A 26,035-nucleotide genomic window follows, 5' to 3' on the forward strand; every position below is an offset into this window, starting at 1 on the left:
GAAGCTATTTTTCTTGCTCCTCAATTCCTAAAGGGAGGGAAATTGAGGCTGGGTTGATATGCTATGGCATACGTTTCTCTCATCCATTTAACTGTGAAAAATAGCATGCCAATATTGGTATCTAATTTAGAGGCTGGATTATCATTGCTGACGTCTGAGAATGGTTTGAGGGCACATGGTACTGTTATGTTGTGAAAACTTACACAGCAGATACCATGAAATCTGGCTGGTATATTATTGGGAGACTGCTTGGGAGCCTCATGTAAATTGTTCTGAGCATTCAACAGGAAGAATAGAACATTCATGGGACTGAATTCTTTCTTTAAAGTTCATTTCTAAATTAAGTGAATTTCCATTGCTGTATTTTCATTTTAAATTACCTAGTTTGAACTGGAATAATAAAAAGATTAATGACTTTCATTAGTAACCCAGGTTTAAACAAGTTGTCTCTGTTTGGGAAAATTATTAATTCTTCAGATACTACACTTGATCTTAGCCAAAAGGTTGAGAAGCTCTTTTATGTTAGCAAGACTCAATGTTCTACCCTCAGCGGTATAGTCTGGGAGGTTTGCCAACATCCCTTATCAGGATACAGTCTGCCCATGTAATGGAAGGCACCTTGAAACGGTCGCCCATGTCTTACTTTATTGTGATTTTTATGGGGAAGTGCGGGACTGCATAATCAAACCTATTCTGTCTAATTTTTATGGATTACCTGAAATGAAATTAGTTTTTTTCCCTACTATCTGACCAATGTTCCCATATCACAAGCCTGGTTGAAAAGTACCTTTAGGCTGCCATAACAATCAGGGAGCAAAAGACTAGATCCACTTCTTGATGTTTGACTGGTTTTTATAGCTGAAACTCCATGTAAATTTGCTATGCTGTACTTTTTATTTCTATGCCAATAAAGGGATTTGGATTTGGAATTCTTCAGATAACTCTCTTTTAAATATGTAGATGTGTGGTCTTTGTGTAGGAAGCCAAGTTGGCTGAATAGAAAAGCAATATGCTTCCTTCATGCATAATATGCCAAATAAGGATATGAAACCCTGCACCATGAAGGGGAGAATATTACTATAGTTTAAGCCAGGCTACATAATGTGTTTCTGAATGTGTAGCTGCCTGCTGTTTTGTTGCAATGTTGTATTGCTTTGCTAAGGCCAATTCAATTTTAGAGCCAATTTTGTAAGTTACTTGCGTGGCGTATCTGCTGCTTCCCCATGGCTGGATATTTTTCTGCAGTGGTAGTAATATCTATCTGGATATAACATGGAATGAGCTCATTTATATAGGATGGAGCCATGTCTGTGTTGTGTAGGCACCCTGGACTAGTTGTGCACCAGCATGAAAACACTACTGACTGAACTCAGTGATTTATATAGGATGGAGCCATGTCTGCGTTGTGTAAGCACCCTGGACTAGTTGTGCACCAGCATGAAAACATTAATGACTGAAGAGTGGTGCACATATGTGGACCACTCTTGCAACTGTGGTTTATTAAGATCCTTAAAGCCAGGCTCTAAAATTATGGTATGTAGTTGCCTTGCTGCAGTGTATACCAGGATATCAGCCAGGTTTCTGCTTAGGGCACTGAGGGAGAGAATAGAGATGTTAAAACCACAGATTGCTAATGCAAGACAAAAATTAAATGTTTGCAAGCCACATTAACTAGCCATAGTCAAAATAAAGCCATGCTTTTGAATTATATCTCATCAAGCCAGTTCAGACATGATATGAGAAGTTGTAGCATATTTTATCTGTAGGTAGTAAAACAAGGATTCGACCTGCAAAGGATGATTGAATCTAGCTTCTTCTGGCTATCTCAGCTTGCCTTATGGAACCCAGTTAATGGGCTATTACCTATTTTCTTGCCACCAAGACAGAAATAAGCAAGCCACTCGCAGAGGCCTGCTGAGTGAGGCCTTCCCTTCTTGGATGTTAGTAAAAGAAGCTGCAAGACTTTCATGGTAACCCTTTGCCTCCCTGAGTCGGAATGAAGAGTCGGACACAAGGTATTGGTATAACTAAGGGCCACTTTATTAAGTATAATAATAAGTGGCAAGGGCAACAAGAACTGTGGCCTGGTCTCAACAGACCGCTCCCCTGCCATTAGTAGGTGAGAGACCCAGCCCCCCCAGCCAGAGCTATGTGGCACAGCTCCTGCTAGGCCAGCCCAGCAAGGAGGCAAACTCCCAGAGGGCCTGACCACCAGACGCACATCTCAATGGAAGGCACCCTCTAGCCGAGCCTCCAGGACAGTCTGCATCCTCGCACTCAAGGGCATCAAACCCAAGGGCCGATTCTGCCAGACCCCTAAATCCCCAAAAGAGGGATGCTTTCTGGTCCTCCCCTAGCCGCATAGAATCATAAACCCATTAACAACCTGCCAAACTAAAGTGACCAACCTATTTTACAGCACCTCCCTATAGCCAAATCCACAGTCCACTGACTTGCTATGTAGGGTAGGCGAAAAAACAAACTGCCAATCAGCTGTGGAGCAAAAAATTCCTACCCGGCCCCCCAAAGTATGAGACGACCAGCACTTGCCGACATAAAAAACAGGGTGGGAGGGAGAGCTGATCTCAGCCTGGAGACTGAGTAGGGGGCGGATGGTGCTCCTGCTATCACAGCAAGCCCTGCCCCTTCAAAAACGCACCCAAATGGTCTGCGAAAGTCCTCCGTTTACTCCCAGGGAGGCAAAGACATTCCAGCAGCCTAGCAGCATGCTGCTGGCTGCTAGAAACGAATTTCTCACCAAAACCTGGAAAATAAATATACAGTTGAAATGGATTAAATCTGCATTACTTACCAGAGAAAGCAAGTACCAAACAGCAGCAGATGTGAATGCTGACTTAGGTTAGATGTAAAAGGCTTCAAGGAACACTTCATCTTCCCTCCATCCTGCCCCATCCCCAGTCAATTGTTTTAGAAAAATAAATATACATAGGTTTCTTGTATAATCCATTCTGTGGCTAGAGAATGGGCATTAGGGCTTCATTACTGTTTCTTTCCTCACCTCAGGGATGCATCCAAGGGGTGTACCACATTTCTGTGTCTTTAAGAATACGGAATTAATAAAACCACCTGTTGCCAGTTAGATTCATAGCTGAGGACGGGGAGCACCAGTGAGAGCCAAATGAAGGCAAGAGCAGTTTCATTTTTGAGGTGGCTCTTAGGCAGAGTGAGCACAGAGCATTAGTGGGAAAACATGCCAGAATTAAGCCTTTGTACATAATGTAAGGCAGAGATGTTCCACCAGGTGTTTGGTTGATGACAGTGACAGTTTTCATCTATCTGGCACTCCTGTCTTCTCCCCCCCCCCCCATCCCCCATGAGGCAGTGGCACAATCAATAGCTTAGTGTCATCCTGTTAGGTCACTTTATGGTATTTCTATTGTTTTAACTGTTAAATTGATACATGACTTCTTATTATTGTACACTGCCCTGAGCACTGCTTTGCATGGGAGGATGGTTTAAAAACCCAATTTAATAAATAAATAAAGCAAACTATATTTAAGATTAACTGTGGTTAATACTGTGGTTAATAAGCCAGTTTCAGATCCTGGTTTGAAGCATCCAAATTAACCATGGTATGATGGCACAAGCTTAGATGGTCAAATAATTATGTTTATACTTTGTTTAAGCTGTAGTTTCATGTTACATCTGCATTGAGACAGTGACTGATTTTAAAATTCAGTTGGTGATAGAAGTGTACCATTCTTATAAATTATTTTGAGTTGCCATTTGTTTTCTATGCCTAACTTGTTGCTGTCAGTATGTGTGTAAGTTGATAGAAGAATATGTTATTATTTAGCTTGTTATATGTGGCAGGATGTTGGATTTTTTTTTAAAGATAATGTATGTTTCTTGTTTTCACTTATTACGTAAGTGGTGGCTTTTAAAAAGGAAGTGGCTTTTTAATCATTAACTAGAAGTTCACTGAACTGTGTTCAGTGTTCTTCACAGTCAAGTTATTAATTTTTTTGAAAATGATTTTTTTAAACTGGTGTGAGTTAATTGAAGTATGTGAGATAATGGAGATATTTTCTTTTATTTATTTATTTATTCATTCATTCTTCGCATTTATATCCCGCCCTCCCCGCCGAAGCAGGCTCAGGGCGGCTAGCAACAATTAAACACCAAACAATAAAACAGTGAGCAAACAATTAAAATTGGCAATCAATTACCAGTTAAACAATTAAAACAGTTTAAATTAATTAAAACAATTTTTGGTGCTAGAGTTGGTACCATACATTCAGCGATGTTCAGCGATGTTGGGCATCTACTTATACTGTAGTTCAACTAAAGGCAAGTTGCAATAGAGCTGTTTTGCATGCCTTGCAGAACTGGGCAAGGTCCCGCACGGCCCTTACATCTTCTGGGAGTTGATTCCACCAGTGGGGGACAGCAACTGAGAAGGCTCTTTCTCTGGTAGCCTGCAGTCTTACCTCCCTCGGCCCGGGGATTGACTGTAGAGTCTGTGATCCAGATCTAAGTACCCTCTGGGGAACATGTGGGGAGAGATGGTCCTTAAGGTAGACAGGTCCTTGGCCATATAGGGCTTTAAAGGTGATAACCAGCACGTTGTAGCGAATCTAGAATACTATTGGCAGCCAGTGCAGTTGCCGCAGTCCTGGCTGCATGTGCTCTAGGCTTCCCAACCCTCCCGCCCTGGCTGGGGACCCCAGGATTTCCACCCTCTTCCCCCGCTCCCCAAAAAACTGGAAGTGGGGGGAGGGGGGAAACGGCGCCGGGGAGCATGGCAAGCCGCCCCATCCTGGAGCGGCGAGGCCGTCGCGCTGTGCCGCCCCCTCCCCGCCCACCGCAGCTGCTCCTCCGAGATGGGCCCAGGCTGAGCCCATCTCGGAGGAGCAGCCAAGAGGCGGCAGCAGCGCAGGCAAAACCAGGGGAGGGCGGAGGCAGGCCAGGAGCATGGCGAGCCGCGAATCCGGGCCCTTCTAGGACCCGGACTCACAGCTTGCCATGCCCCCAGCCCGCCTCCACCCTCCCTCCGATTCCACCCCAGAGGCGGAGCGGGTGAGGCCGCCGCGCCGCTGCCACCTCTTCTCCGCTCGCCGTGGCTGTTCCTCCAAGATGGGTTCAGGCTGAGCCCATCTCGGAGGAGCAGCCATGGCGAGTGGAGAAGAGGCGGCAGCGGTGCAGCGGCATTGCCCGCTCCAAGACGGGGCGGCTTGCCACGCTCCCCGGTGCCGTTTCCCCCCTCCCCCTAGCTCCACCCCAGTGTCTCCTGGCTCCACCCCCAAAGTCTCCTGGCTCCACCCCCAAAGTCCCCAGATATTTCTGGGGTTGGACTTGGCAACCCTAATGTGCTCCCGTATAGATAGACCCAATAACAGCCTGGCTGCCACGTTCTGCACCAACTGCAGTTTCTGGATCCGAGACACGGGCAGCCCCATGTAGAGGGCATTGCAGTAGACTAGTCTCGAGGTGACTGTTGCATGGATGACAGTTGCTAAGTCGCTGCGCTCCAGGAAGGGGACCAACTGTCATGCTCGCCTAAGGTGGAAAAAGGTGGATTTCGCAGTGGCGGCTATCTGGGCCTCCATAACCAATGTGGGCTCCAGTAGCTCCCCCAAGCTTCTGACTTTGGGCGCCGATATCAGTGGTGCCCCATCAAAAGCTGGTAGAGGGATTTCCCTCTACCTTTACTTAAAATATGCTGCTTTACCAATTTATAATTCAGAGCAAATGAAGGGGAAGAATATATATTTTGACAGAAGGCAGTAAGAATTCATTCACTTCTATTAAAACACTCATCATTTCACTAAGCATTGAAAATAATTAATTTAGACTAAGCTTTTCACTGTTGGTAAGGCCCCTCAACCAGTGGAACAGAATTTTCCTGCTTCTTCTCTACCTGTTATAGCTTGTCCCATAATGTTGCTACTGGGGGTATAGGAGACCCTCAGCAATAGCATAAGGGGCAAATTGGGAGTCTGAAGGAGGAAGGGGGAACTGGACAAAATTATACCTCCCCTTCCATTAGCAGAAAATTTAGTTCCAACCTAATAAGAACAGTGTTTACACCAAACACTTTCCTTTTAGTCCATACCCCTTTGAGTCATAACACCAAAGATTGCATGTAAATTGTAATTATGTTAGCTCTCTTTCTTGCATACTTTATATTAATTTAAATAAAATATATTATTCCACCTTTTGGTACATACATTAATAGTCCATACCATTAAAGGGAAGAACCAGCACTCTGAATAGTGCTTGGAAATTGAACTGATGTTGTGAAGTCCCACTGAGCTTCCTTGCACGACCCATCTGGGAACAGCATAATATTTGGGAAAGTTTTGATATGTTTTATAGCAGGAACATATACATACTTAAACAATAAACAACAGTCATTTTATGTCATTTGTTTTAAAATTTGGCAAAAATAATGACCTATGGCATATTTATCAGCTTGGTTACCTAGTTAGTAGTATTAATTTACCCCTGGTTTGAGGAAGAAAATGCCTTGCCTCAGCTTCCTGGTTTTGTTCAGTATCACCAATTTGTGAATTTTATGTTCATTACCATTCAACATTAGAGTATTTCAGAGACTAGTAAATATCTGCTTTGTAAATTATTAACTGTGAATTTCATTAGTCTAGCATTTTCATTTCAGCAATCCATTGTATAAAGCTAATGGTAAGAATGGTTTTATTTTAAGCTAATGTGTTACTCTTTTGTTCAGTAACAGGTTCATCTTTTAATATTGTTCTTTAACAATATTTATATTGGTCAATTCCTTTTTCCAGGTTTTCCCCATTCTTCTTTTCAAATTAAATGTCATATTGACTCAAGACCTGTCCTAGAAACATGTGGCGAACTGCAGTGCATTGAGCCTATACAATGTACACTTCAAACTGGAAGAAAATCCAAAACCAAACCTTATCTGGCTAAAAAATATCTTCTCCCTAAACCTCAAGGTATGTACTTGCTTCTTCCTGTATTCATAGTTTTTGTATTTATACTCCTGTAGCAGTCGCGTCATCCTTTCGAGGAGGTACTTAATCAAAATGGCCTTTGTGGCTGCATATTGGTGACTAGACTGCATGACCTCATCCAGTATCCACAAGAAGACCAGTATAAATTTCACTGTGAAGCACATTGTGTTTGTTGTGAGTTATTCCCATTGAGTTATTCCCCATTGAATAATCAAATGTTACTGTATCTAGTCCTGTGTTCTTCACTGTAGAGTCTACTACTTTTATTTCTAAAAAATTATATGAAGGGTCTAGAAAAGGGGCTTCTGGCAGCCAGCCCTTGCTATTCACACAATTAAGTTTCTATCCCAAGTCTGCAGGTGACTTAGATGCCTCAAGGGCACTAATTGGTGTGCAATACAAGGCCTGCTACCTGATTTAGCCTTCGGTTAGCTTTCCGCAGACAAGGTTCAGCCAGCCTTAGAAAACGTCATATTCAGTGTTTGCTTGTTAGACTGAGCAGTATATCTCTATGGGTAGCTAGGCTAAAGTCCTCCCCACTTTCTATAAATTTTTACCTTTGAAAAGCCACTTCTTGCCTACTTCTGCTTTTGGCAGGTAGGTAAATTTTCCATCTATCTGTGTTGCAGATGCCTTCTTCCTTTCTGTTAAATGCCTTCTTCCTTTTGGCCAAAGATATGAGAGATCCACTTTCAACCCCTGGAGTTTACAAAATACCCTGCTCCTGTGGTGCAGTCTACATTGGCACTACCCAACGCAGTATCAACACCCGTCTCACCGAACACAAGAGACACTGTCGCTTGTTTCAGCCGGAAAAATCAGCTGTAGCTGAACAAGCACTTCAAGAAGGAGACCACGTCATCCACTTTGAAAGAACTGAAGTCCTTTCTATGGTCTCACATTATCACACCCGCCTGAACAGAGAAGCTATTGAGATTTACAAACACCAGCACAATTTTAACAGAAAGGAAGAAGGCATTTTCATCCACCAATCTTGGTACCCAGCTCTGCAAAACACCCTACAGACTATAAATTGCAGAAAGTCACAGAACAACCAGAAAATTCCACAGAACAATCAGCACAGTCAACAACCATCTTCCTTATCTTCACACCCCTTCCAACCCTCCCAGCAATTAACACAGAACAATGGTCACATTCAACAGCCAGTTTCCTTATCACTACCCTTCCAGGAAGCCCCACCAAACAATGGGCACATCCACAAACCAATTGCCCTTTCACCACACCCCCTCCAGCCTAGAAATAGCAGCTCTCCAGCAGCCCTGGCCCCACTCAATGCACAGCAGCCAAGAAGGTCAGAGCGCCTGCTCCAGCTGCAACGCCACTGAGGATGTTCTCCGCAGCTGAGAACGAAACGTCTGGAAGGAAAACTTTCTCCAGTAGAACACCGCACTTGAGCCCGAAAGATTCTACAAACCCTAATGATGTTACCAGCCGTGAAAACCTGAAATCTTTGATAATGGGATCAGTGTTTCCTCTAAACTTAGTGTGAGCTAGCTCACAGTTTTTTAGCATCCAGTTCACACATTTTTGTCTTAGCTCAGGAAAAATGGCCCCAGAGCAAACTAATTTATGCAGTAGCTCACAACTTTAATGCCACTAGGTCGCTAAGTAGAATATATAGCCTGATTTCATCTGATTCGGAAGCTAAGCAGGGTGGGACACCATCAAGGAAGACAAACCACCTCTGCTTCTTGCTGGCCTTGAAAGCCCTTTGCTGGGTTGCCATTAGGGGTGTGCACTTGGTATAAACTGAGCCAACCCCCCCTCCCGATAAATAACTTATTGGCATTTATTGGTTATTCTCTCAGCTGGTTACCAAGTGGGCTACTGATTCAACTATTCAAAAAAGGCCACCCCCAAAAATCTTGAAAATATTTGGGATTTTCTGGGACCACCAGATAGCCACAGTTAAAGGGCACTCAAGGATTGCAAAAGGCATGTAAAGGGACCACAATCCCTTTTAAACCTGACTGCCCAGCAGAGCCCGCAGGATCGACTCCTTGGTGGGTTGTTAGGCAGTCTGGTCTAAACCCAGTAGAGCTTCAGCTCAGTCAATCTCAGTTTCAGCTGGCTTGCAAAGAGGAACCAGGCCAGGGTTGGTCAGGGTGGCAGGAGCTGACAGTTCTGTGCCCCTCAACTGGGGCTGGCTCTTCTCTGCAGCTTGGTTTCAACCAAGCTGCAAAAAGGAGCCAGCTCAGGATCAGCCAGCACAGCACGGCTTTCAGCTCCACCTGATCCTCTTGAGGTTTTTTCCCTTAGATCCATTGGACCAAAAAAATCCAGGAATCCCAAATATTTCCTGAATCCAAATACTGTACCAGTATTGAGATTCGGGAATATCAGGAAATATCGGTTATTTTTTTTGAGTTCATTACACCCGAACTTGAATAATACTGGCGTTTTTTTGCATACCTTTAGTCAAGTTGCAACTTGATCACGTTTTTTTAATTTTTACTATATTTATATTCTACCTTGCTTGCTGAGATTAAGTGAAAGTCGGTACAATCAATATGAAAGGACATCTAATATACAGTGTAAATTGATAATGTCAATATGAATAGACATCTAATAAGCAATGCATTAGGACAAGCAGGGCTTTTTTATGAGCAGGAATGCACAGGAATTCCAGCTGGCTGGCCTCAGGGAGTGTGGCCTATAATGCAAAAGAGTTCCTGCTGGGCTTTTTCTACAAAAAAGCCCTGAGGACAAGTAATACAGAATCTAGATACGGATATGAACTGAGATTATTTGCCTTTTACTCAGTTTCTCTGTAACTAGGTTATGGGTCGATTATGGAGCAGAAGGAATGCATGAACCTGTTGCTATGAGTTACTGTTTATATACTTGAAAATAAAACATGCAAACAAAAATGATTTAGTCTCATGCATATGGGTTCCAGCATTTTCAGAAAGGTTTATCACAGTAGGTTAAATGCACTGGTGTTTTTCTTTTAACAAAAAAGCAGTTGCAGCACATGGTTTTAAAGTAGGTGCTTTGTTACCCAGCAATGTGTTCAGTGTAGCAGCAAAAGAGGAAGGATATTTATGCAGATTATGCCACAAAGAGGTGGAGGAGGGGGAAGAAGAAAAATTCGGTCTGTTCTTTGCTTTCTGAACTTATATAAGGAAAAAATTGAGAGAAGATGAAATCTCTAAATCTCTAAAGACTTATGTTTGGGATTTTCTCTGGCAGAATTTGGTGTTTTCAGCATTAGTTTTAAGAGACATTCAGCACAGTGCTAAGGGTGGTGAAGTTTGCAAAACTCAGTTTCTCTGTGTGCTGTGCATCCTGTTTAGCAACAAGGAAGCGGTCACATTCTGTCACCTTTTGACAGAGCTACCAAAATGTAAAAGAGATGGCTACTACTTTTGGGTTTAAGACAAATTATTATGTTTTATATATAAACATATCCTATTGTGGCATTGCTTCCAGGACAGTAAAGTCACGATTGTTCCAATTTTTCATTGGAGTGATTGACTTTGTTGCTATTGAACCAGAATATTGTGGGTTTTTTTAGTACCTCCTAAACCTGTGCATCTCCAGCCGGCTGGGCAACAGAAAATTCCTCCAGCACCATCTCGACCTTTGCCAGCAGATCCCAAGTTATCAAAAAATCTTGTGACTGAAGAAGAAGCAACACAAACATCGGCAGACATCAGTAAGCTCATTAAAAAATTTGAAAGTATCAGGTAAGTATTGCTGTTCAGTGTTACTGATGTCTACTGGCCTTCCTTTTTTGTGAAAAAGATATTTTTAAAAATCTAAAAATAATGTATCAAATCATAACTGATACATTTAACTGTGTATCAGTCGATGTTAACACTACTTGTGCTAATTCTGTCTTGAAACTCAGGGACAATTTTTAACTCCTCTCAACAATGGCTGGTTGTTTATTGGTGAATGGTTGAAAGGGCATTTATCAGTGGAGGCTTTCTTTGCACTTCATTAAAAATTAATGGATTTCTGACTTCCAGATTTTATAACTAACAGTAGATGCAAGGATGCTGATGGACTACCAGCCATGAATCTAGGAATGAGCACAAATATGTTGCTGTATACTAATAAGCTCTTTGATTTTTTGCCCCTGGACTCAACATCTTTGAGGAACAGTTTGGCTGGTTCTGTAGAAATGGTTGATTTCTTGAAACTTACATAAGTACATTTTTCTTGAAGTGTACTTATGTCAGTTGTTGCATTGATGAATATTAAAAGGGGTCTACTATGTATGATTTTTAAAATGATTTTGCCCTCTTTGGATGTTGCCATTTTGATATGAACATAAGCCTGTTCATTTTGATATGAACATAAGGGGAGGATGGGATACAAATCTAATTAAATAAATAACATAAATATGTTCTTCATGGATCTTTTAATGACCTCAATATGAATTGCTTCCATTTTGGATTAATTTTGTAGAGTACAGTGACTCACTGAATATATTTCTTTAAATGCTTAAAGGCTCACATTAGTAGTTTTAATTTTATTATTTCTTTAAAACACTGAATTCTGTCATACTTGGTTACATGAAACAATCAGGGTCCTACGAGACCTGCCACAGTTCCGTTGGGCCTGTAGGACCAAACTGTTTGGTGTAGTGGTTAAGTGTGTAGAGCCAGTTTGGTGTAGTGGTTAAGTGTGCAGACTCTTATCTGGGAGAACCGGGTTTGATTCCCCACTCCTCCACTTGCACCTGCTGGAATGGCCTTGGGTCAGCCATAGCTCTGGCAGAGGTTGTCCTTGAAAGGGCAGCAGCTGTGAGAGCCCTCTCCAGCCCCACCCACCTCACAGGGTGTTTGTTGTGGGGGAGGAAGGTAAAGGAGATTGTGAGCCGCTCTGAGACTCTTCGGAGTGGAGGGCGGGATATAAATCCAATATCTTCAATATCTTCTTCTGTTCAAGCATGCCTTCAGTAGTTAAGGGGAGGTAGCAGATGTCCCACAGCACTGACAGTCCCACTGGACAAATATAGATATTGAGAAACACAAACATGCATCTTGGATTTTATGGTTAAAATGTGTAGAATTGATTTTATTGTATATTGCTTTTTAGTATTTGTTGTGGTTTTTAACTGTTGTTAGCCTCCCTGAGCCCGTTAGGGGAGGGCAGGATATAAATCTGATAAAAATAAAATAAAATAAAATAAAATGGTGCAATACAAATGTCTGTAGCAGTCATTCTGGTTATATTTTCCAAAATTCCCCAGAAAGTCCAGAATTTAGTTGCCTTGTAATTCAGTGAAAGCTAGTAGGTTGCAGGGCCAGTGAAGACTTGTTGATGTTTGTGGCATAAATTCAAATGGTGCTTCTCCCTATCAGCAGTTATCCATCCTTAAGTGGCTCCCCCAAAATTGGCCACCCTGAGACAGGCTTTCTCACCCATGCCAATGTTCAGGCTTAGAATCATATAGTTGGAAGGGACCTCTAGGGTCATCTAGTCCAACCCCCTGCACAATGGAGGAAACTCACAAACACCTCCCCCTAAGTTCACAGGCTCTTCATTGCTGTCAGATGGCCATCTAGCCTCTGTTTTAAAACCTCCAAGGAAGGAGAGCCCACCACCTCCTGAGAAAGCCTGTTCCACTGAGGAATCGCTCTAACGGTCAGGAAGTTCTTCCTAATGTTGAGCCAGAAACATGAGTAAAGCATGGATTTCTGACATCTTGATCCAGAAGTGTTATGGTACTTGCTAAAATAGATTGTTTGGGGCAGTTCAGGAATTGGCAAGGGGTAAATATAATCTAGAGTCCTTTTGTTTTTATTTGCAGGCAGCCTATTCATGTTCACAGAAATCAGTTAAATTTAACTTTTAAAATGGAACCTGGAATGGACTTGTCTAAACAGTGTTGCCCCAGTATCTGTGATGCAGTAACTTCCAGTGCCTCTCCTACAAATGAAAATAAAGAGATTGATGACAGAGAAAGCAGCATGTTGTATAGCACTGAAATGTCTAATGCAGACATTATGAAAATTAAAGAACTAAATATAGAAGATACCACAAACACTGAAGACTGTGTTGATGTGAGCATCAGCAAAACATCTACAGAAGATCTTGGTCATAAGGACTCCACTGTGGATCTAAATGGCAATGGCAAAATTCCCAATAGGGATAGCGGCATTGACAGTCCGTCTTGTAGCGTGGGAGGAGAGACTTTTCTGAATGAAGATGGTGCAGATCAGAAAAAAACAACTGTGTCTGGTAATCCAGCAGAAATGGAAACTGATAAAAAGGGCATCATTTTTTCTGCTGGTGCACAAAAGAGAGATTCTGCTCAGGATGAAGACAGTGATATTGATGAGGGGAGCAGTGAAGAGCAGGAAACAGCAGAGATGTCAAAGCTAGAAATAGTGGACATAAACAAGGTAAAATAATAACTTGCCTGTTACCTTCATTACAGCACATGAATCAGAAGTGTACTTTCAGAAAAAAACATTCTTCATAATATTTTCACGTTTCCTCATACTGAATCAGAACATTTGTATACCTGGTACTGTCTGTTCTGACAGGCAGTTATTCTCCAAGAGCCCTCAGGTAGAGTGATCATTTTTGTGTATGCAAGAAATTATTTCACCAATCAGCGATGCCCCCTTCCTTGTCTTTTGGTTAGTGTGTGTAGTCATTTGAAATGTTTTGCATAAATGACCTTTTACAAGAGCAGCATACCAGTATTATTGGCTAATGTGCAAACAGCCATGAATCAAACAAACCTTGTAATAAATTCCACAGGGTTTTAAAGCGTTATTTAGATCAATGGGTAATGAAAAAATACTACCAAGAAAAAAACTTGACAATCTGTTATCACAAAATGTGTTTTTAAAGCTAAAGCCACTGTACTACATTGTACTACTTTCTGCTTATTGGTCCCTAATTCCTGTCTCTTTGTATCCCCTTGTATTTGACTTCATCTGCACCATTATATTCCATGGATCATAGAATTTTACTGTCTTTCCCTACTTTCTCCTTCTGTCTGTTCCTTTAGATACTCTCCACTTCCTTGTCTCTCATCTACACCCTATGAGGCTTCTTTCCATTTCCCCTCTTCTTTTCAGTCCTAATCTGCAACATCCCCACCCACATGAGCACATAAAGCTGCTGCCTTATCATATATATAATAAAAGCCCAGTGCATTGGCATATTCCTCAATTTTTATTGGAAGATGTGGCAACCTTAGGAGTGGCCTTGCACTCTGTCTGTCACCCACCCCCAATCATTGGGTAGCCTCGCTGTGACCCGTCTACTGCCGGCCCTGTTAGGCCAGAACACTACCTGTCAGCCTCTGACCTCTTTTGGAGACAACTCTCTGCTGAGAGATTGGCCTGGAGCCTTACTGGTCGCTACTGCCTCTCCTCAGTCCATCCCCCCCAGCAATGCTGCTACCGTTTTGCCACCTCCAACTAATATTCCCCACCAAAGTTGCACTCGCCCAGTACCCACCCCCCACTGTTAGGGAGGTGAGGTATATATATTATATGACACACATACTTGCTTAAGTAACATTGAACATAATTGAATAACTACATACACTGAAGCAAACTGACAGAAAACAGTTAAATCTCTTCAACTGAAAGAAAAGGAATGTTCCATTGCAACAGGGGGATGGGGCAATTCAGCAGCAACAGAGAAACAGACTATATGCTGACTCTATCAATGCTCCTCTCCACCTGCAAATAGTCTTCACTCTTTCTATTCAAATTAGGCTACAGTGGGCTGCTTGCTTTAAGAGGCAGGAAGCCATTTGAAGGCTCCCTTTCGCTCCCCCGCACCTGCAAGTGGGAGGGGATGAAAGGTAGGCTGCTAACGGCTGCCTACCTTCCTGCCTGCTTGCCTGTCTAACTGTCATTTCTCTGTCTCCCTATCTTCGTTCCTTTCCCTTTATTTTATTCCTTTCTTCCAAACTTTAACATAACTCCAACTTCATTCATCCCTCTCATTCTTTCTCTGTCTTTGTCTTTTTCTTTTGTTCTATCTTCTAATTTTTCTTTCACTCCTTTCCCCCCTCTTTTTTCTACTTCCATTCTGTTCTTTCTCTCATTCTTTGTCTCTATCTCTGTCTTTCTGTCTTTTTATTTCATTCTGGCTGTGATCACACACACTAAATAATGTGCTTTCAATTAGGGTTGCCAAGTCCAATTCAAGAAATACCTGGGGGACTTTGGGGTTAGAGCGAGGAGCAAGGTTGTTACTAGCATAATTGAACTCCAAAGGGAGTTCTGGCCATCACATTTAAAGGGACAGCACACCTTTTAAATGCCTTCCCTCCATTGGAAATAATGAAGGACAGGGGTGCCTTCTTTTGGAGCTCATAGAATTGGACCCCCAATCCAATCTTTTTGAAACTTGGAGGGTGTTTTGAGGAGAGGCACTGGATGTTATGCTGCAAATGTGGTACCTCTACCTCAAAAAACAACTCTCCTAGACCTCCAGATACCTGCAGATCAATTCATTATATCCTAATGGAATCAGTCTCCGTAGGGAATAATGGAATGCCCAGCAGACATTCCCCCCTTGCTTTCTGAGTACCTTGAAGCAGGGGAAGGGCCTCCAAACCGGGGGATCCCCTGCCCTCACCTGGGGATTGGCAACCCTACTTTCAATCCACTTCCAATGCAGTTTCCAGCTGGATTTCCTATGTGAACTGGCAAAATCCAGATTGAAACTGCATTATTTAATGTGTGTGATTGCAGCCTGTCTACCTTCCTTCCTTCAATTTCTTTTTCTCTCACTCTTTTCTCCCCATCTTTTTCCTACCATTCATTCTCTGTCTCTCTCTTTCTTTTTCTTCTGTTTGTCTTTCTTCTTTCCTTCCTGGCACCTACACATTCACCACTACGCTCCCAAATATTTTTCTAGGGTCCATTGTATTTCTTCCTACAACGGGCTTTACTGCTAGTACTGAATAAAGACCATTGATCCATCAAGGACAGGGTGGTCTACTCAGACTGGGAGCAGCTTCAGGGTCTTAGGTCTTTCATATTGCCTACTACGTGATCTTTTAAAACTGAGAATGTCAGAAATTGAACATGAGGATTCACTTCCATTGAGCCACAGATCCTCCCTTTGGCCCTTTAGTTGGTTGAATGCCAGACCCTACAAATAATATGCATACTGTAATAAGATGCTTTCAAGTAAATAATAATCCACTTATGCATACCACTTTGTGTGTAATTATTCAATATAATGAACAAAAATAAAAGTGACAGTTAAGAAGAGGTTCAACAATAGATCCATACAAAAATTTCTAACTCATACAGACTCATAAAACAGGTAAGTACAAAAATGACTGTTCTCATTTCAAGAGACAGTTTGGTGTAGTTCAGTGCGCAGACTCTTATCTGGGAGAACTGTATTTGATTCCTCATTCCTCCACTTGCAGCTGCTGGAATGACTTGGGTCAGTCATAGCTCCCGCAGAGATGTCATTAAAAGTGCAGCTTCTGTGAGAGCTCTCTCAGCCCCACCCACCTCACAGGGTGTCTGTTGTTGGGAAGGAAGGTAAAGGAGATTGTAAACTGCTCTGAGACTCTGAGATTCAGAGTGAAGTGTGGGGTATAAATCCAATATCATCTTCTTTGATCACCTTCTTCTTGTCCAGGACTTCTCATGTGATTTAGTCTTCTGGTTGATTCTTGATGGTTTTTTGATGTAATTTGCACTAAATAGGTCTTTATGGACCTCTAGACATTTTTGTACCTACCTGTATTATGAAGACTGTGATTCAGATTTTTTTGTATGGATTCCTGTTGTTGAACCTCTTCCTAATTGTCACTTTTATTTTTGTTCATTTATTGAATAATTACACACAAAGTGGTTTGATAAGTGGGTTTTTATTCACCTGAGAGCATCTTATTGCAGCATGTATATTATTTGTATTGCCTTTTGAATACTGTAATCCTTCCTTGAATGCCAGACACAGCATAAGAGGTACCCTTATGTATCAGATCAGTGGTCCATCCAGTCCAGCATACTGTTTCACAGAAAAACCTAAAAATAGGTCCTGATGTTGTCAATTATTAATACTGCTATTCAGAAGTTTATTGTCTCTGGATGTGGAGGTTAACTTGTGACTACTGATGAATGTATCCTACCTCAGTGCGTCTAATTTCCTCATTTTCTTGATTGATTTTCTTTTTCATGCTTTATCACCTTTCTCTGGCAGGTGCCTTAGGCCTTTTAGACCTGCTTTAGAAGCTCAAGTGTGACTGCAATATGGGTCAGCTTGGCAGATGATACTCACAGCTTCAAGTCATGCAAAATAGGGAAGAGGGCTGATGATCAGTGTTCATGATGTCACAACTGCCTTTCATTCTCTGTTAGAATCTATTTCTTTTGTTTCTGAGGAAATGGGGTCTCTGCTAGGTGCATTTCTTGTAGCATTTCTCAGTATTTGTGCCACATACAAGTCCAGAGTTTCCCCCAATGCATCCCTTTCCCCCATAGTTTTCTGAATTTACCTCTTATTTGGCCTGTCCTATCATTTCCACACATCTCAGAGAGTTTTAGCCCTTGAATCTTGCAAGCCTGCTCCATAGCTGCATTGGGTCCTTATTTATTTGCATTATTCATAGATCAGGATGGGTTGCCATGTTAGTCTGTCTGTAGCAATAGAAAAGTGTAAGAGTCTAGAATCAGCTTAAAGACTAACAACATTTGTGGTAGGGTATGAGTTACAGCTAATGTCTTCACATAACCTTTATTTACAATCCGTCTTTTTCACTTGGACTCAAGGTGAGTTACACAGAGTGAATCAATACAATTGATAGGATGGACATTAAATGAATAATGCAATAGGCCTTAGAGTTGTAGAGCCAGTCAGAAGTCTAAAACCAAATTGAAGCAAAGCATAAGTATTAACATGACACATCAAATGATGTAAAAATTACATAGTACGACCCTGGTTTCTGCAAGCTATATGCAGAATTATAGACTACGGACCCTAATACTTTATTCAAGTAACTTTGTGAAACATTTAGTACTATGCATGACTGTATTGTCTGCATAGAAAAGCCCTCTTGAATAATTCAGTATTGCATAGTATGGTGAAATCCAGGAAAGTGAGAGTCTTCCTGACCTCTTCAGGCAAACCAATCCATGAGGTGGGAACCACAACAGAGAAAACAAATGTATGGACAGTTGTTAATTTTACCCATTTACAGAAGACCCTGCTCAGATGAGCAACACTGTCTTGGTGGACAGAGGTCTCCAACCTTTTTGACCCCAGGACCGGCCCGCCGACCGCAGCCCTAGGGCTGGCAGGGTGGGGGCACCCAAGTCAGCCCCCCTGCAGCACCTCCTCCTTCCCCCATTTTCCTCCCCCATTTCCTCCTCCCACCTTTGCCACTTTGCAGCCTCGCTACCTCCTCCTCCCCCATTTTCTCCTCCCTCCTTCCCCCCCACGCAGCGTCACCACCTATTAAAGGTGCAACTTGACTCCTACTTTGTTCTACTGCTTCATACCAACATGGCTGCACACTTGGATCTATCCTCCTCCCCCCCCATTTCCTCCCCTTGTTTCCTCCTCCCTCCTTCGCCCCCCCCCCCACACAGCCTTGCATCCTCCCTCCCCGTTTTCACCATTTTAAGACTGGGGAAGGGGCTGTGAAGCTCCTCCCAGGCCGACCCCCCACCAGGAAGGAGGCAAGGGCAGCATCCCTCGCCACTGCTGCTGCGGTTTTCCCGGCTGATCAACTGATCGGTGTGTGGGGGGGTTGGCCTGGGAGGCACTTCACCGTCCCTTCCCCAGCCTTAAAATGGTGAAAACGGGGCGGGGGGGGGAGGCATGGGGAGCAGCGAGGCTGCAGGGGAGGGGGCGAGGCTGTGCAGCCAATTGCAAACAGGCTGCAGCCCAGTACCAGTCCTTGGCCCAGGGATTGGGACCCTTGTTGGTGGAGCATTGGGGGAGAGGCAGGTCTCGCAGATATGAGAGCCCAAGGCCATGAAGGACTTTGTATGTTATAGCTAATACTTTAAATTGAGCCTGGTAACTTATGGGCAGCCATTGAAGTGTCTGCAGTATATGACTACACTCCCAATAATAGACAAACCATGGCATTCTGTGCTAACTAACCTTTATTTACAATCCAGATTGGTTTTGACAGGAGACCAATGTATAGTTCATTTATAATAGCCTTGTGCCAATGTTAATGTGGTGTAGATCCAAATGGCCAGATCAGCCATATCAAGGGACCATCTTTCAAGCTAGGCTGATTTGGTAGAAAGCTTTATTTGCTGCTGCATTAATTTGCTTCTTCAGTAACAATATTGGGTCCAGTATAACCCCAAGGCTATAAACTGGGTCAGCAAGGGTCAGCTAAACTTCCTCAGAAGAGGGGAGCACAATGCCCTTCAAGATCCCCACCTTCCCAACCAGAATTGCCTCAGTCTTTTCAGGGTTTAGTTTCAATTTGTTCACTCTTAACTAATTTACCACAGCAGCCAGGCAGCAGTTCAGGATCTCACCAGAGGATTTAGATAAGGATATATAGATCTGTGCGTCATCCTCATGTTGATAATATCTAACCTCAGAGCTGTGAATGATTTGTCTTAAGGGATTACATAGAGATGGTAAAGCTTGGGGGATAGAACTGTGCCTTGTGAAACTTCACAGGATAGGTCTCACATTGATGACAACTGGTCTCCAATAGCAACTGTTTAATTAATGAGCAGAAGGCTTAGAACAGATAAAAGGAAGTACTTCTTCACCCAAAGAGTAATTAACATATGGAATCCCCTGAAGAAGATGATGAAGAAGAAGATATTCCATGCTAACTGAACAAACAAAGCCTGCAGATAAGTGCAGTAATAGCCACAAAGAGGTATGGTCTTTGTCTACACTCAGATGGAGGTCATCAACTAAAGATAGCAGAGCTGCCTCTGTCACATGTCCTATCCAGAAGCCAAACTGAAAATGGTCTAGAGCTGAGGAATTATCCAAGAAGACCTGGAGTTGGTTTGCTACTGCTCTCTCAGTCTCTTTGCGAAGAAAGGGAAGGTTATAGACAAGGAGAAAATTGGCCACATAATTTTTCTATAGGGATGATTTTTTAAGTAGTGAACAAATAATTTCCTCTTTGAGTGGTTGAGGGAAGGTGCCCTGGCTGATTTATAGAGATACTAAGAGTGACTCTGACATTTGAAGTCAGTGACTTCTTTTCTGTTTGTTTCCTGAACCTTTCTTGTCTTGCTAAGGCAAAAGAACTTTTATCTTTCCTTTGTACCAGCTTACTGGTACATGAATCATGAGAACTGTATGTACCAAGGCAGTACTGGGAAGGGAAAGCACCTTCTCTGTATGGCTGTACAAAAAGAAAAATGCTACAGCAGGCCTTCAGTCAAATGAATCACTACTTGTCTATGTAAGCTATTGTGAAGGTAAATAAGTTAAATTGTAAAGCAATTTGCCTACTGTTCTTTGCATTTATTTCTCACATCAGTTTTTAAATCTCAACAGTTTTAAAAATTACCATTGACCACACTTCCTAGGATTGATGGAATGATGAAGAGCATGATAGTACAAAAGATATCACATTGCAATTTCCATGCCATTGCAATTTCCAACTTGCATGCATTTCATTGTTTGTGAGGCTTTAGTCTGTGGACAGTGAACTTTGGACATTCAGTTAGTTGGCAGTTTGTAGTACTGCACATTTCTTCTGTCCATATTCCAAAGGTCAGTTCTATACTTGACCAGTTGTGTCGCATGGAGGACTTCCTTTTTGTTGTCAATTTAATTGGTGTTGGTGGCCTCAGAGGATGCCTTGCAGCAAGGCCTCCATTAGCACAAAGGCCTAGAGACCTTAATTTTCCTGTTGCAACTATTGCTAGATAACTTTGGATCTAAAGGGGAAAAGAACATCTGTGGTGGCAGCATGCAGGGCTGGCATCTCTGTGAGCTTAGACAGAAACTTCTGAAGGGCTTGGGCAAGGCTTTTTTAATAGAAAAAGCCCAGCAGGAACTCATTTGCATATTAGGCTACACTCCCTGATGTCACCACTATTTTACACAGGGCTTTTTGGTAGAAAAAGTCTAACAGGAACTCAGTTGCATATTAGGCCACACCCCCTGATACAAAGCCAGCTGGAACGGTGTTCCTGTTCAAAAAAGCCCAGGGCTTGGGCATGATTTTCATTGGGCCTGGCTGAAGCAAACACATTTGCTTTTTTAAAAAAACACCCATTATGAGTCTCAGTGCTAGTGCTGGTTAATAGTCTTCCAGATTTACCTTTCTGATATTGATAAGCAGATCTCTGCCAGTGAAGGCCAAGCAGCAATTTCATCCCCTGAATAGCAGCTGGCATGAGAAGATAAGGTGGACCATCAAAACTAGGGATGGACTTGGTCCAGAAAAGGACCACGGTGGTGCGAGGTCCATGGGACCATGAACGATTCCCTAGACCATGAACCTCCACATTTAATGGACCAGGTCATGGTCTGTTTGGTCTGTGATGCCTCACAGCTTGCAAAGCTATTTAAATGGAATGAGTTCCCTTTACATGGCTTTTACAAAGCTGCACAGAGCATGAGCAAAGACCAGGTGGTAAACTGAAAGTGGATGAGCTTGCTGCTCAGCCTTTGCTTGCAGGTTTGTGAAAAAGTAATCCAAGGGGTTAAATTGTTGCTTGGCCTTCTCTAGCATGGATGTGTGGCTTTGCAAAAGCATTTTAAAAGGAACATGAGCAATTTAAAGGGAACATGTTCCCTTTAAATGGTTTTTGCAAGCCCCACCCACACAGACCTTAGCTCCTGGGAGGGTCATGGGAGGTCCGGGTTGGTGGGATGGTATGGACTGGGCTCACAGACCACAAACTGGGTCCAAGTCCATGGTCCCGTCCATGCCTATCCCTAATCATGACTGAGGTTTCATACATTCTCAAGGTATACTAACAAGGTATTTGGCTTGGATGGCTAGCTCACAAATAAGTCACAAGTAACATAGGTACACAGAGAGCCAAACTGCTGATAAAGGCATAACTTGTTACTTTTCGTCCTTAGAGCGTTGAGGCTACCACTGATTTGTGAGAATGAGTGCAGAAATAGTTTCCGTACATCCATATGCATGAACAGTGTACTAATATGAATCAAGGCAGAAAAGGGGCAAGAATGATTGATTGGTGTCATCGCAATCATTATTGGTAGAGTGATAGTGGACATTAAGGCGGAACCTGGAATTATCTTCTGAGAAATTGCAAGTCTCTAAGTACCTTCTGCTACCTTGCGCAGAACAAACATGATGAATAACCACATCGGTGACATAATGAAACCTATAGTGGCAGATCTTTAATTTTAACTATGAAGCTAGTAATGTATATTTACTGAGAGATTACACTGCAGAATTAACTAATCAATTTTTAAGTACAGATCAATATACTCAGGATCAGCTTTGCTAGCAGTTATTTAGCCGTGCACAGCTTGATGATTATACACTTTATTTTACATGAAGCATTTTTCTCTGAGGTTTTTCATTTCACATTTTCTACCAGTTTGAGTTGCACAAAATAAAATTCAATCTAGGCCTCAAAGGAATTTGTCTACAAAAATGGGTACCACATATTTCATTATTAGCCTGAATATTTGCATTCGAAATGAGAAATATCTGGAATGAATTTTAATTTAGTTGAACTTGCATCACTTAATGTGTGTTAGTGAATTCTGTTTATGCACAGGTCACCAAAATTGTTGGGGGATTTCTTTTGTACCCCAGCAGCACAAACCCAAAACTAAAACCTGCAGTTACCAAAACAACCTGCAGTTATCAGAAGGCTAATACATACTCACTAATAAGTTTTAAAACCTCATAGATAAACTTTCTTAGACTCCATGTTTAGGAAAGCAAACAGTTTATTACATTCCAAGTTTCTCCTTTCGACAGAAGGCTTAAAATATAGTTAGAAAGGCAAAACAGGAGATTACATTAGTACAGTTGCTCATACAGTTCCTTTAGACAGAAGGCTTCAAATGGATAGAAAACAGAAGGCTTCAAATGGATAGAAAAGGATTGTTAATTTCTTGGCTGGACTGACAAAGGTCCCTGCCTCTCATACAGTCAGCCCCTTCTGCTCAAAAGTGCAGGGCTTATAAAGGTTTCAGCCCATCCCTTTATCAGATCTACTGGGTCATATCAGTGCTTCTGATGTAAACAATTTTATAGCCAAATATAAACAATCAGAGCCCATATTGCTCTCTCCTTTTCACCTACTTTCTGGGTCTGATACATGGCCATTTCCTGCCATACCATATAAGGAGATTCCTGTCCTCAGAAAACTCTCAACTTTAGATTTTTTTTCTATTCTGCCCTGTTAGTAATATGAATGTATGATAGTGCTGAATAGCTTAGAACTCTGGTGGCCAAGTTCATAACAGCAGCCAAAAATCATAGAGAGAGAGCCAGCTCCAAGAAAAATATAGAGGCTTAAGGTGTTTGCAGAGCTTAGTGCCCATTGCGTAAGAGACCCAACCCAAAATTCTACGACATTTTCCCTCCTTTTGGGACTCATATGGACCAATATCATATTCCCAGTTATATATCTCATTTAGTTCAGTATCTGTTAGGACATAAGGTCTCTTACAGCATATCCTATACATACAAGAGCACATACAAAACACATACATGCAAAAACAGTGTAATAAGCTATGTTTGTACAGCAGCAGAAGAGAACCCCCCCCCCCATGTGTGAGGGGTTCTGACATTGTGAAGATATGAAATTTGGCTTACTCAGAATTTAATATTTAATATTTTTTAAAACTACATTCAATTCAGGACACATCTACAAGCAGATTTTTATATGTTGCGTTTTTTCTTTTAATATGAGGGATCACAGCCCATGCAAACCACACATTTTATGTATATGGTACTGAAAGACTCCATCTCCATTCTTTTCCAACTTTTCCAGCTGTGTAAAAGCTCAAATATGGATTTTCCAATCTGTAAAAAGTAAAGGGTAGTCCCCTGTGCAGGCACCAGTCATTTCCGACTCTGGGGTGGTTGCTTTCACATTTTCATGGCAGACTTTTTATGGGGTGGTTTGCCATTGCCTTCCCTAGTCATCTACATTTCCCCCCCAGCAAGCTGAGTACTCATTTTATGGACCTTGGAAGTATAGAAGGCTGAGTCAACCTCAAGCTGGCTACCTGAACTCAGTTTCTGCCAGGATCGAACTAAGGTCGTGAGTAGAATTTAGGATTGCAGTACTGCATCTCTACCACTCTGCACCACAGAGCTCACACTCTTCACATAGCGGCTGCTTTCCACACTTCAGAGTCTATGCTAAAGCAGCATGGGAGTTACTGATGTGCCGAACAACTTGCCTGGCTCAGGGAGCTGTGGTCTGGTGACATTACCTGCCTGCAAAAGGCAAGTGGGTCCCGTAGTTGGAAAGCTACAATTAATACAATTGTATTTGAGAAATAAAAGAGAGCAAGTGCTATCAAATAGTGCAAAAGGAAGGACCTCAGAATACACTCTACTCTTCCTCATTTTCTTTTCCCTTTTTTAGACCAAGAGAAAGAGTTCTTAAGGATGAATTGGTAGGGTGATTTCACTAAGGTTATGCAGAGAAATACACAACTGCAGGTTTGAGGAAGCTTCTCAGACAATTAGACTTCTCTGTGTAATTATGATTGGAAACCTCTCAAAAAATTCTTTAGATACAGATGATCACACTTTATTACCTCCTAAATTTGATTCTTTTTTTTAGTGGGTATAATAGTGTTTTCTTAATTATATTGAAAAAATATAATTTACTAGGAATAAGACCCATTGTGGAAATAAATACGAGCTGGAGAAAGAGGCTAAGGATAAGTGCCAGCCCTGTAGCCAGGATTTATAAATTTGGAGGATCTTTAACTTTTTTGAGAGGGGCAGTGGCCTTCCCTCTTGCCCCTCTCCCACCTGGAATCGGGGAGGAGGTGGTAACAGTGGCCGCAGCTCTCAAGCAGCCACTCTACCACTCTTTTGACTGCTCTCGCCACAGCTGCCCCCCTGAAATGAAAATCACATGAGAGGGGTAGTGGAGTAGCTGCCAGCTGTGTCCCACACTTTTTAAATGCCCCACTGATCAGCTGATTGGCAGGCCCTTAAAATTGTGCGGGATTCTGGTGACTGCTCTACTTCCCCTCCCACTCAATTTCAGTCAAGGGGGAGAGCCACCTCCTCCCCCTCCCTTCCCTGTGATTGAAATCATGTGGGAGGAACAGTGGAGTGGCCACCAGCCTCCTGTGCAATTTTAAGGGCCTGCTGATCAGCTGATTGGCAGGGCCTTTAAATAGTGTGGGACACTGGCTGCTCCACTGCTCCTTCCACATGATTTCAATCACAGGGAAGGGAGGGGGAGGAGGCGGAGGAAGGAGGAGACTGGAAGAGCAGGGAAAGGAAGAGAATGTTGCAGCAAGGCTGGGAAAGAACTGTCCTCAAGTGGTGGTGGCAGCAGCCAGCGGGACCTAGTAGGGGACCTCAGCCGGACATTGGTGGCAGGCCCCTTTATGGCTATGGGCCTGGTGAGTGCCCTGATCTTGGGCAGTCAGAGTCAATTTGCTGTAGTACCATAGCATGACAATGATCATGCAGATGCTGAAGTTCATCATTCCTTTCTCTCTCTTGGCTTGACTTCGCGAACGAAGATTTAAGAAGGGTGCAGTAGTCCACGTCTGCTGCAGGCTCGCTAGTGGCTGACAAGACCAATGCGGGACAGGCAGATCTGGCCACAGTGGCGGCAGGGAAAAGTCTGATTTGGGGTTGGTCCTGTAGCAGTGCGATTCTTCCTCAATCTCCTTTTGTCCTCAAGACCAGCTATGTGTGCGTTCTCAAAGGAAGAGACAGCCTGGTGGATGGTGTGCCTCCATGCTTTGCGATCTGAGGCTAGGTCAGACCACTGGTGATGGTTGATGCGACAGGTGCCAAGGGATTTCTTCAAGGAGTCCTTGTACCTCTTCTTTGGTGCCCCTCTATTTCGATGGCCAGTGGAAAGTTCGCCATACAGAGCAATCTTGGGAAGGCGGTGGTTTTCCATCCTAGAAATATGCCCTGCCCAGCGCAGCTGCGTCTTCAACAGAAGTGCCTCGAT

At 42.7% G+C, this 26,035-nt stretch overlaps 1 protein-coding gene and 1 pseudogene across 5 annotated transcripts in view; one reads left to right on the top strand and one right to left on the bottom strand.

Annotated features, from left to right (window-relative positions):
• FGD3 (FYVE, RhoGEF and PH domain containing 3) overlaps nucleotides 1-26,035 on the top strand; it is a 189,235-nt gene that overhangs the window by 78,346 nt on the left and 84,854 nt on the right. For all 5 annotated transcript variants that reach the window (XM_060239800.1, XM_060239797.1, XM_060239799.1 and 2 more), the window contains exons 2-4: nucleotides 6,774-6,944; nucleotides 10,501-10,672; nucleotides 12,748-13,342. In XM_060239800.1, the coding sequence (XP_060095783.1) occupies nucleotides 6,774-6,944; nucleotides 10,501-10,672; nucleotides 12,748-13,342 (938 nt within the window). The remainder of the gene's footprint in view (nucleotides 1-6,773; nucleotides 6,945-10,500; nucleotides 10,673-12,747; nucleotides 13,343-26,035) is intronic.
• LOC132573074 (U2 spliceosomal RNA) lies at nucleotides 366-516 on the bottom strand (annotated as a pseudogene).

This window comes from Heteronotia binoei, chromosome 5, assembly GCF_032191835.1.
Source record: "Heteronotia binoei isolate CCM8104 ecotype False Entrance Well chromosome 5, APGP_CSIRO_Hbin_v1, whole genome shotgun sequence".
Taxonomy (NCBI): domain Eukaryota; kingdom Metazoa; phylum Chordata; class Lepidosauria; order Squamata; family Gekkonidae; genus Heteronotia; species Heteronotia binoei.